Below are 13098 nucleotides of genomic sequence, written 5' to 3'. Positions count from 1 at the left end.
AGATCAGTCCTGGGTGTTCATTGGAAGGACTGATGCTAAAGCTGAGACTCCAATACTTTGGCCACCTCATGTGAAGAGTTGACTCATTGGAAAAGGCTCTGATGCTGGGAGGGACTGGGGGCAGGAGGAGAAGGGGATGACAGAGGATGAGATGGCTGGATGGTATCACTGACTCGATGGACATGAGTTTGGGTGAACTCTGGGAGTTGGTGATGAACAGGTAGGCTGGCGTGCTGCAATTCATGGGGTCACAAAGAGTCGGACACAACTGAGTGACCGAACCGAACTGAACTGAGACAGCATATTAAGCAGAGACATTACTTTGCCAAAAAAGGTCCATCTAGTCAAAACTATGGTTTTTCCAGTAGTCATGTGTGGATGTGAGAGTTGGACTATAAAGAAAGCTGAGTGCCAAAGAATTGATGCTTTTGAACTGTGGTGTTGGAGAAGACTCTTGAGAGTCCCTTGGACTACAAGGATATCTAACCAGTCCATCCTAAAAGGAATCAGTCCTGAATATTCATTGGAAGGACTGATGCTGAAGCTGAAAGTCCAATACTTTGGCCACCTCATGCGAAGAGCTGACTCATTTGAAAAGACCCTGATTCTGGGAAAGATTGAACGTGGGAGAGAAGGGGATGACAGAGGATGAGATGGCTGGATGGTGTCACTGACTCAATGGATAAGAGTCTGAGTAAACTCTGCGAGTTGGTGATGGACAGGGATGCCTGGTGTGCTGCAGTCCATGGGGTTGCAAAGAGTCGGACATGACTGAGCGACTGAGAATCATGTATGTTTCAGTCAAGAAGAAGAATCTCAGTTGAGCCATAACAAAGATATATCAGCACATATTAAGTTTCTCATAGCCTATGTGTTAACCTGTCCAAGACAGAAACAGTATATAGACCAGGTAATCAGAATCAAACCAGGAACTAAAAACACAAAAATGCAGGTCATATGAAGTCCACTGCCTACCAAGGCTGTGTCAAAGACTGTAAATGAGCAGAAGAAGCTGGACCAGGGCAAAGACCCTGATGGTGCCCAGGACCATATGTAAGGTGAACATGTAAGTGTCCTAACGTAATAACAATCATTTGCTCTTGAGAGCAGATAAAATGTAAGGAAAGAAATACACAAAATATCCTTTATACACAAAGCAATGCACGACTTAATGTAAAATGTGAAGTTAAGTTGTTCTAAGAATTTACTGACATGTATATATATATACGTTCTTATTAGTACACACATAAACTATAATGTAGAACAGAGGATTTCACACATGGAATAATTTGCATATTCATATGGTAAACACATATGCAGTAGCTTAACCTCTGTTTTTCCAAATTATCAAGTTAAATGCTGTGACTTTAAATTGTTCCTATTTTTCCAACTTTCTAGGGATGCCCTAGAAGAAACTGGAAGACACTGCTGGTGAGATTTTAATATCTGGTGACATTCTACAAACTAAATTCGTCTTAATGACAGGAATTAACATCATCAAAAATATTACGGAAAAATAATACTTAAATTTGAAAAGTAACTGCTAAAAGACTCTCTGGAAAGTGGATCATGCGTGTTCTTTTTCCACACTTTTGATTGCTAAATGGAAAAGCTATTCCTTGGCAGACTTAGAAATGACACATACTAAAATGTGGCAAGTAGTGATGAAAACAAACCAAAACATTAAGATGACCTACAATGTTCAAAAACTAAGAGTTGATACTCAGGAGCAACTCAGAAAAATTATGAAAGAGACTCTGAGTCCAGAGCAAACTGAGAGAGGATCTTTTTCTTTCACAAACAATTCTCTGAGATTGCCAAGGCGAACAGGAAACTGGCCCCAGCAGATCACAGAGAATTATTCAGGTCCTTCCTAGACGGACTGCTCTCTGTGGTAGTCAAAGCTGAGGTCTCACCACAGTTATCTAGATGGGTCTATTTTCTGGAGAGTGTGATAAATATTTATGCTTCTTCTGTTTATGTGTGTGTGTGCACGCTCATAACCTAGCTATCCTGAACTGTCTGAAAATTAGCTCCTATAAACTAATCATGAGTCTCTTTGCTCATTTGAGAATAGAACTTCATGATTTTTTGTTCACTATAAGGAAGATCAAGATTTGTGATTGTTATTACAGTTCCCTGCTGTTTGGGTCAAAATGGTATACAGGCAATAAGTGTATGCAAACGTAGACATGGTGTATGAGCTGGAAATAGTCACATGACATGTTCATAAGGATAAAACCACTTACAGTATATGGTAAGTGTTATGGTAATAAAGACAAGTCAATATAATTATTACTAGGTTTAAAGTTTTGGACTTTTAAGTTTTTTCAAAGAAAGTTTCCTTTTTTTTCCCTCTGCCTTTTGCTCTTTTACTCTTTTTTTTTTTTTTTTGCTCATGTCTATATATACAGGATCAAAGCAATAAAGACTAATACTCATTATCCTGGATCACAAAATCCATCAGCTATATGTGGTTGGTTAATAGCCAACATACACTATTATATAATCTTTTGACAGCCAAAATATATAGATAATTCAAAAGCATGTCAGTTCCCCCTAAGATCTGATTCTTTAACCTATACAGAAACCAATCTTCTGTTACCAGTGACAAGAAAACTGGGGCTGCCAAGGTAGCTTCATCCAATTCTAGTGTTAGGCTGGCAATGTATCTAATTTGGGGTATAATGGCCAGGTCAGCACCTTTCAAATATCTCACTTGCTTTAGGCAGAAGTAAAAAACACCTAGAGCCAGACATCCTGGAGTGTGAAGTCAAGTGGGCCTTAGGAAGCATCACTACGAACAAAGCTAGTGGAGGTGATGGAATTCCAGTTGAGCTATTTCAAATCCTGGAAGATGATGCTGTGAAAGTGCTGCACTCAATATTCCAGCAACTTTGGAAAAGTCAGCAGTGGCCACAGGACTGGAAAAGGTCAGTTTTCATTCCAGTCCCAAAGCAAGGCAATGCCAAAGAATGCTCAAACTAACACACAATTGCACTCATCTCACACGTTAGTAAAGTAATGCTCAAAATTCTCCAAGCCAGGCTTCAGCAATACGTGAACTGTGAACTTTCAGATGTTCAAGCTGGTTTTAGAAAAAGCAGAGGAACCAGAGATCAAATTGCCAACATCCACTGGATCATGAAAAAAAGCAAGAGAGTTCCAGAAAAACATCTATTTCTGCTTTATTGACTATGCCAAAGCCAACTGTGTGGATCACAATAAACTGTGGAAAATTCTGAAAGAGATGGGAATACCAGATTACCTGACATGCCTCTTGAGAAACCTGTATGCAAGTCAGGAAGCAACAGTTAGAACTGGACATGGAACAACAGACTGGTTCCAAATAGGAAAAGGAGTACATCAAGGCTGTATATTGTCACCCTGTTTATTTAACTTATATGCAGAGTACATCATGAGAAATGCTGGGCTGGAAGAAGCACAAAGTGGAATGAAGATTGCCTGGAGAAATATCAATAACCTCATATATGCAGATGACACCACCCTTATGGCAGAAAGTGAAGAGGAACTAAAAAGCCTCTTGATGAAAGTGAAAGAGGAGAGTGAAAAGTTGGCTTAAAGCTCAACATTCAGAAAACGAAGATCATGGCATCTGGTCCCATCACTTCATGGGAAATAGATGGGGAAACAGTGGAAACAATGGCAGACTTAATTTCTGGGGGCTCCAAAATCACTGCCGATGGTGATTGTAGCCATGAAATTAAAAGATGCTTACTCCTTGGAAGGAAAGTTATGACCAACCTAGATAGCATTGAAAAGCAGAGACATTACTTTGCCAACAAAGGTCTGTCTAGCGAAGGCTATAGTTTTTCCTGTGGTCATGTATGGATATGAGAGTTGGACTGTGAAGAAAGCTGAGCGCCGAAGAATTGATGCTTTTGAACTGTGATGCTGGAGAAGACTCTTGCAAGTTCCTTGGACTACAAGGAGTTCCAACCAGTCCAACCTAAAGGAGATCAGTCCTGGGTGTTCTTTGGAAGGACTGATGCTGAAGCTGAAACTCCAATACTTTGGTCACCTCATGCGAAGAGTTGACTCATTGGAAAAGACTTTGATGCTGGGAAGGACTAGGGGCAGGAGGAGAAAGGGACGACAGAGGATGAGATGGCTGGATGGCATCACTGACTCAATGGACATGAGTTTGAGTGAACTCCAGGAGTTGGTGATGGACGGGGAGGCCTGGCATGCTGCGATTCATGGGGTCACAAAGAATCGGACACAACTGAGCGACTGAACTGAACTGAGAAACAAAATGTGGCTTAAAGCATAGACACTGTGTTTTGAGGAATTCAAACTTTAATTAATTTTAGAGAATTGTCATCAGTCATGTGATAGTCAGTTAACATTCTTTAAATCAGATAACATTCATGGGAAAAGGAATCCACATATTTGTCGATGTGCTATTACACAAGATCTTCTACATGTCATTTGAAGGGATTAAAGATACAGGAAATCCCACCATAATTTAAGCATATTTTTATGGTTTTCAGGATGTCAGATCTCATTCTTTCCCCATGACAGAGCAGTAAGACTTTAATTAGAGTGAGAAAGAGATTCTAAAAAATTTCTGGATGTCTGAGTCTTCAAAATGTACAGAAGATAGAATGTGTTATTTGGTTTGACAGGCACAGTATGGCTGCAGGTCAACATAGGAAGATCAGCCTAGTTTTTTTTTTTTTTTTAAACTTTTCACAGCTCAGAGTTAAATGGCCCTGTATTTCCAAAGAAGCTCTTTCAATTTAGAATTCTAGAAATTGCCATCAAGCCTTAAAGCAAATGACTGTCACATGTTTTAAGGGGTTTCTGTCAAGACATTTCTACTTATTTAATTTTAGATTATAAAATAAAAGGGACTATATATAGAAAACCCTGAGGATTCCATAAAAATATATTAGAACTAATAGGTAATTTCAACAAGCTTGTAGGATAAAATATACAAGGCCAATCTAAAAAAATCAGTTTATTTCTACACACTTTGAGTGAACAATTAGAAAAAGAAATAAAGAAAATTCTATTTATATTTACATCAAAAGAGAAAAATATTTAGGTTAAATTTAACAAAAGTAATGCAAAACCTATATTCTGAAAGCTCTGAAACTATAAAACACTGCTGAAAGAAAGTAAAGAATATCCAAACAAAAGATGAAAAAATATCCCATGTTTACAGATCTAATCTGAAGACTCAATATTGTCAAGATGACAATACACCTCAAATTGATCTGGAGATTCAATTCAAACTCGGCTGGATTTTTTGCAGAAATTGATAAATGGATCCCAAAGATCATGTAGGAATTCAAGGGGTCCAGAAGAGGTAAAACAATTTTGAAAAAGAAGAACACAGTTGGGAGTCTCATATTTTCCAATTTCAAAATTTACTACAAAGCAATAGTAATCAAAACAATGTGATAGTGAGAAGCATAGTCATACAGATCAATGGGACAGAGTCCAGAAACAAACCCATATATTTATGATCAATAGATTTCATTGGGTGTCAAGGCCATTAAAATGAGGAAAAAATAGTCTTTCTAACAAATAGTGCTGGCATAATTGAATACTCACATACCAAAGCATGGATGTGGATTCTTATGCCATATATAAAAGCATTTCCCTGGTGGCTCAGATGGTAAAGAATCTGCCTGTATAGCAGGAGACCCCAGTTCGATCCCTGGGTCAGGAAAATTCCCGGGAGAAGGGAGTGGCTACACACGCCAGTATTCTGACTTGGAGAGTTCCATGGACTGTATAGTCCACAGGGTCGAAAAGAGTCAGATACAACGGAGTGATTTTTCACTTTCACTTTCGATCCCATGGACTGTAGCCCGCCAGGCTCCTCTGTCCATGGAATTCTCCAGGTAAGAATACTGGAGTGGGTAGCCATTCCCTTCTCCAGAGGATCTTCCTGACCCAGGGATTGAACTGGGGTCTCCTGCATTACAGTCAGATTCTTTACGATCTGAGCCACCAGGGAAATCCCTTTGTATATGGCATAAGAATCCAAATCCATTCTTTGGAATGTGGGTATTCAATTATGCCAGCACTATTTGTTAAAAAGAACTATTCTTTCCCCATTTAGCGGCCTTGGCACCCTGGTGAAAATCTATTGATCATGCATATATGGGTTTGTTTCTGGATTCTGTCCCATTGATCTCTATGACTATCCTTAGGTCACTGCCACAGTGTTTGGATTACTATTGCTCTGTAGTAAATTCTGAAAGTGGAAAATATGAGACTCCCAACTGTGCTCTTCTTTTTCAAAATTTTTTACTTCTGCAAAGAGTTGCCATATACAAAATATAACTCAAAATAGATAAAAATAAAAGTGAAAACTTCCACAGTTCTTAGAAACAAACACAGAAATAAGTCTTCATGACTAGGGATTTAGCAGTGTTTTCTTGGATGTGACACCAAAAGCACAAATTATCAAAGAAAAACTAGATATTGGATTTCATCAAAATTAAAAACTTTGTTCATCAAAAGGTTCTATTGAAAAAGTAAAAAGGCAAATCAGAGAATGGGAGAAAATACTTACAAATTATATATCTGAATGGACACTCTTGAACTAGAGTATACAAAGAATTCCTATAACTCAGTAATAAAAAGACAAACACACAATTAAAAATGAGCAAAGCTTCTGAATAGATAATTCTCCAAGAAAATTATGTACATAGTCAACAGTCATAGGAAAAGTTGCTTAACATCACTAGCTATCAGAGAAATACAAATCAAAACCACACTGATAGTATTGCACACATTAGGATGGTTATAATCAAGAAATCAGATTAAGACAAATGTTGGCAAGAATGAAAGAATCAGGACCCTAAGGTACTTCTGGTAAAAATTTCAAAACAGTTCCTCAAAATGTTAAAAATAGAGTTGCCATTTAACCCAGCAATCCCAATCACTGTAATCCAAACAGGAATGCAATCATTACTCAGATAAGAATTAGGATATTTTTGTGTGATGCGAAAAATCAGAGGTTTGGGGGAGCATTAAGAGTACTTTGCACCCTCCTGGTTTGTAAGACTGCCTGTTGCTCCCCTGGCGAATCTTTGGTGGTCCTGAAAAGCTACTCCAGAAGGACAGTAAAAAAAGGGTATATCCAGTCACTTAACTTCCGTTCTTTAGTATCTTCATGTATAAAAAGGAAGGTTTTACAAAAATCCCTGACAAGGTTTTTCTGAGAATTAAGTTAAAGGACAATACAACCATACAACAAATAGTTTTTTTTTTCACTTATTCTACCCATGGAGCTACTTCACAATCAATCTATTCAAGTCACACTGACAGAGGGCATCATTTTCCAGAGGTTCTGCCAGGGTCCACGCCTGGACACCTTCCTCAGTGACTCTTAGCGAGACAATCACTTAAACAAAAAGAACTCCAAGTTCAATTTCAAACCCTTAGCAAGGGTTCATGTCTAAAGCCTGTTTGGGAACCCACAGCCTTAACTGTGATCTATGATTCTGTGAGTTCTGTAGAGAATAAAAAGTTTCAGCATCTTTGAGCACCGACATCAATCAATGTGGAGAGATTCTATAATCCGGACTCAATATTTGAAACCATCTGCTGAACCACAGTGTGCAGGAAGCTATTCTAGTTGACATGGGGCATTTTAACGGAATCAACCCAATTATCACTAATTCTTAAATAACTCCCAGCAGTAAAGTAATCTGTAGATTACACACTGCAAACTCCATTAATATTAAAAGTCAATCTGAGAATCCACAGGCAGGAAATCACACAATTTACAGATTTGGTATCTGATTTTGATCCTATCAAATCCTCTAAATAAGCTGGAATTAAGCCCTGCTCTAAGAGCTGTTTAATGACATTCAGGTTTTTACCTGAGTATTTTTAGGTTTTCATATCGAACCTCCATCTCCTGCATTGGCAGGAGGATTCTTTATGGGCTGAGCCACCAGAGAAGCTTACATATATAAAGGAGCTCATAAGACAAAAAGGAAAAGTTGCTTTTGGTTCTAGGTCAGACACCTGGATGACATGGAAGCATTAGACAAGTTATAGAGGTGTTATCCTGATTTTGAAATAAGGAAGCAGTAGAAAAATAAACCTATGATTTATGAATAGGTACAAAGGGACCAATCCCAGAAAAGACAGTTGGCTGGGGAGGCAAAAATGGGAAATGACTGGAGAGGCTAGAAAGAATAAAGGAGTATCTCTAGGCAAAAGTTATTTCTAAGAGACACCACAGAAAAGAGTGAAAGGAGAAATTCAAAGAGAAAAACTAGCACCTTGGTGATCCAATGAAAAAAATAGATCCTTAGTCAGTCTGGTGAACAAAATTTGGCATTTGTTTTCAAGTACTGTAGACATGGTAGGGTGGTGGAGGCGGTTTCCGAAAGAGACAAGGTTTGGAAAAATACTGCAATTACCACCGTGTAGTTCTTTAGTTCTGCTATGTGTCTTATACTGGAATAGATTCTTCACTGTGGTTGGAGAGTTATAGAAGATGGTTATTCCCTTATTTCTACCATGATCTTACAAAAGTTTTTTCAGAAATAAAAATATTAGGTAATAGTTTGTGTATGATGAATATAAAACAACCAGAAAGAAGAATTCAACACCAGATATGTGGCCCTAACTCTAAGAAAAGTGGGAGTTCAAAATCAGAAAATGGCAGTGTGAGCTGGAAGGGCCAAAGATGGGCTCTTGAAGGCAGTCTGCTCACAGGCATAGGGAAGAGTGGAATGCTGCGAAGATGAGAGGTTTGTTCTCAGAGAGGCTCAAAGCACAACTGTTGGCAGGAGCTAGGGACAGCTGGTGCACGTAAGCAAGGTCATATCAGAGAGACAGAAACACAGCTGAAAAGTTTATACTCCTGAGCCAGGACTGAGGTTCTTTAATGAGCCAGCAGCATTTGCTTGAGGAGGAAGGCAACAGGAAATTCACACCATACCACGCTGAGTAGGCAAATGATATGGCCATGGTGATTGCTTGTTTTGATGGCCATAAAACAGGTCCCTTGAAGAACTATTAAAGGCTTGGGGATTACTTGTGAGGTAAGACAGAAAAGCAGAGATGAGACACCAAAATGATTCACAAACCAGAAGTGCAGATATGGAATTCAGAAGAGAGTTTGGGGCTAGACATGCAAAACTAAATACTAAATGAAAAATGAAAACTAAACTTTTGGAACAATTTCAGTTTTCATTTAGTATTCATTTTTCATTTTGTTTTTGTTCTCTTGGTATCTTTTCAGGTCCTGTTCATCCCTCAAGGCACTTGACTTACATACAAAAGAGCAAAAATGAAATCAATTAAGAATTCAGCAGAAATAAGAACCTTTTTAAAATCTATAAACTATAATAACTACTATTTATTGAGCACTGACTTTGTGCCACACATTGTGACAAACACTTTATACCTTAACTCATTTTATCTTCATACTGTAATGAAAAGGGAATTATCCTTACTGACCCCATTTCACAATAAATGTCATTATAAACATATTGAATATCCTCTGAAACTAATCCCTTCTGTGAAACTAATTAAAGCCTTGTAACTCTGCTGACACAAATTTCAACCAGTGCTTGAATTCGAGTTTATATTAATTCTTTCATCTTTGTCTTCCAACTTCTATGTGGTAAGACAAAAAATTTCAGATTCTGTCGTTTTAGTATAAACACCTCAACTAAAGTTATGCTGTGTTACATACTTCAAGTTTTCAGTTACCAAATACATGAACATATATCCCAAGTAAATATATAACTATATAAAACACAGTTGGGTTACCCTGGAGCAGAGACTGGTTTTACGAATAACAGTTGCCCTAGAAGTGACAATGTTTATGGAGGTGGAGAGGAACTCCTATATGACTGATAAATCCTTCTCATTGTGGTGTATGCATACATCCTCAGAATGGCTCTTCTGACAGCTCAATTTTCCCCAAACACTAGTTATGATACTCTCAACAGATTTTAGGGAGCCAGCTCTTGATGGGGACAACATGGCTAGGAATCCTTGGCAGGGCTTTTCTCACCAAGACCTGTCAAAAGTATCTCACACAGAATTTGTGGAGGGCATGGAATTTCTGGAGCTTCTGCACAAAGTCCTCTAGACATCAAAGAAGCTAGCGATTCTGTAGCCTTAGAGAGTGGGGTTTCAGTACCTTCATCAGGATAAGATTGAAGAAGAGACATGCAGAGGGACCCCTAGGCATGCTTTCTGGGAGCACTGTAAATACATAATTGTAACTTTCCATCACAAAGGTTGGCTTGTGCTGTTGATGTTTATTCATATTGGGATCAAATTGGCCACAGATTTATACCTGAAAGCCACCATTTCAATTACACTTGGTAAATATTTTTTAGATAATTACAACATATATACTTTTGCAAAATCTGTCTCTGATTTAGTTCCAGTATTACCAACATTCCAGAAATTTCTATTGCTATCACTCTAATAGACATTATTCCAAAAGAAAACAACAATGGTAATATAAATTCCACCTTACAAATTTCCATCTTACTGAGACAGCAATAACAAAATTTGTTTCCTAAAATCAGAATCTCCTATCAACCATCTCTTATCCTATGGAAAAAGTTAACTAAATTTAAAATTAAACTTAAGGAAGGAGATAAGCTATATCTCATAGCTTGAATTTTCTAGATTATTTTCCCTTTATCTTTGTGAAAAAGGTAAATTGTTAGTATCTGAAATTATGGTTTAGAAAACACATGTATCAATCTTAAATAACAGTCATAATAAGAATGTTAAGATGCTAGAGAACCACACTAAAGAAATCAGGGTTCTTGGAATCAGGCTATCCTATTCAAATTTAGGACACCAGGCAAATATAAGCTGCTTGTTTTCTAGCTTTCAGTCACTGAGGTTGTTTATTCAATTCATAGAATCAGATAATTTAATTATGTTGGGAGGGACTATGGAAATTTTCTAGTCCAACCTCCTCATTTTAAACATAAGAAAATTGAGATCATTCTTCTATGGGTACCCAGCTAAAATTAAATGTATAGCTCAATGCGATACCTCTATTTATATATTTAGGCCTCTAAGATAGCTATTGCTACAAGTGAACTTCCATTTCAAAAGTCACAGAAACTTCTACTCCATGTGTCTTATAATAAAACTATATTGTGTCCTTAGGTAACATTGCCAGAAGAGAACTCAAACTTACTATCTCTAAGAGTCTCACTCTGTCACCCAGGAAGAAATGACGATGCCAGAATCAATCAGGCTCTAAGAATCTCTAAAGCAAGGCTTATATCTTACCTGACTTCACAGTTCTAACAAGCAGAGTATCCATCACATAGTGGGTGTTTGTTTGTTTGTTTGTTTGTTTTTGGTGTGCTGATTGATTGAATGAATAAATGATTACTTTAAATATTAGTGTAGCAAAGTGAACACAAGGAGAAGCAAACCATGAAAATCCTTCCTTGGCTAGCTTGTGTTATTCAGTTGCACTTTGGGATGTTTATCAGCACTTGGATTCACAGTGGTTTGTCATCACAGGATTTTACCTGAAGTTCTTACAAGAATAGGTACCGCCCTTACAGGTTTCTATTCTTAATGCTCTAAAAGTGTATTGGAAACGTTCCAATGGCAGCATGACTGAAAGCAAACCTGCCATTAACTAAAGACATTTCAAACCTACATAACCATTTACACAGCCCTCTTTCTCTTTCCACTTTAATTTAAGCTTATTTCACCACAGAATCATACGGTTATTTAAACTAAATGTTGCTGTTTGGAATCCAAACAAGCATGAAGACTCACTCTATCCCCACGTGCTCCCAGTGTTTCCTCGATTTTCTTGGGTCAAATGAAGCTATAGAAATGTGAACATCTTACCATCCAGATGGTCCACGTAACAGTACACATCGTAAGTTTCATGAGGAGCACGGAATCCGTAGGTCCGGACTCCTTCCTTCCCCATCATGTCTCCATAGCAGCCTTCTCGGGGAACCCGGATGGGATACCTGGGAAAATAAAGGACTAGGAAGTAGCGCTATATTCTCACTCCCCAAGTGATGAAGTAAGGCCAGTGGCCCCCAGACCACTCACCTAACAGTCTGATCTGACAGCCAGCCTGCATCACACTGCTCAAACCCATCTTCATAGGCCGCATGCAGCTGCTCTGGGGTGGCTATGACGGCCCCAATGTCCACGCAAGCCTTCTGCGCCATCTCAAAATTCAGGGTGTACCTGCTGGTTGCCGCCCTGTAGTGAAACACAACCCCTGCAACGATAGCAGCGAACAATTACAGGCCAGTTCAAGTCTCCCCACATATTGTGCATTTTCTCATTGGAGCAATATGTCAAATGACTTGCTAACACGGTCTTAAGACCATGACAATTTATTTTACTTCATATAGCATTATGCAAAATTATGGTGATCTAAGGAACCCCGGAAGTGCTATTCACTCAGGTATCCCATTCTGCTCCATCAGAGAGTTTCCTAGTCAGGAGTTTTCTGTTCCCACAGAAACCATCTGAAGAAAAGATTTAAGCTGCTAAATCCCAAATGGTGACTAGTTGTCCTAATTATAGGTAGTGTTCAGGTTATCACGGCTTCCCAGGTGCTTCAGTGGATAAAGAATCTGCCTGCAATGCAGGAGATGCAGGTTCAGTCCCTGGGTAGGGAAGTCCCTGGAGGAGGGCATGGCAACCCACTCCAGCATTCTTGCCTGGAGAATCCCATGGACAGAGGAGCCTGGTGGGCTCCAGTCCATGGGGTCTCACAATAGTCTGACACGGCTGAAACAACTGAGCATGCACGCACGGGCTATCGGGAACCACGGACGACTAAAGGGAGTAGGTGCTGCAAGAGATACAGAGAGTTAAGGAGGTCACGAGATCAACTCCTCTTACTTCATATTTGTACTCAGGGCCAACTCAATAGAAGCATATAGAACCTTCACCAATACCACTTCCACCAAACTTGAAATATTGTGGTATTTACTTACAGAGACAATATATTATAATGGAAAAGACACTGGAGTATATGAGAAGGCCTATTCCAATTCCTGTTTTGCTCCTTAATCATATATAAGCCTTAATTTCCTCCTCTATAAAGTATACCTAACAGTGCTTCTG

The 13098-nt window shown here is 38.6% G+C and overlaps 1 protein-coding gene across 2 annotated transcripts in view; it reads right to left on the bottom strand.

Moving 5' to 3' along the window:
• VCAN (versican) overlaps positions 1-13098 on the bottom strand; it is a 119800-nt gene that overhangs the window by 84308 nt on the left and 22394 nt on the right. For both annotated transcript variants that reach the window (XM_052642748.1, XM_052642749.1), the window contains exons 4-5: positions 12067-12241; positions 11854-11981 (exon numbers count right to left, since the gene is read on the bottom strand). In XM_052642748.1, the coding sequence (XP_052498708.1) occupies positions 11854-11981; positions 12067-12241 (303 nt within the window). The remainder of the gene's footprint in view (positions 1-11853; positions 11982-12066; positions 12242-13098) is intronic.

This window comes from Budorcas taxicolor, chromosome 7 (genome assembly GCF_023091745.1).
Source record: "Budorcas taxicolor isolate Tak-1 chromosome 7, Takin1.1, whole genome shotgun sequence".
NCBI classification, from domain to species: Eukaryota; Metazoa; Chordata; class Mammalia; order Artiodactyla; family Bovidae; genus Budorcas; species Budorcas taxicolor.
The sequence above is the reverse complement of the archived record's forward strand: the minus strand, read 5'-3'. Positions and strand labels throughout refer to the sequence as shown.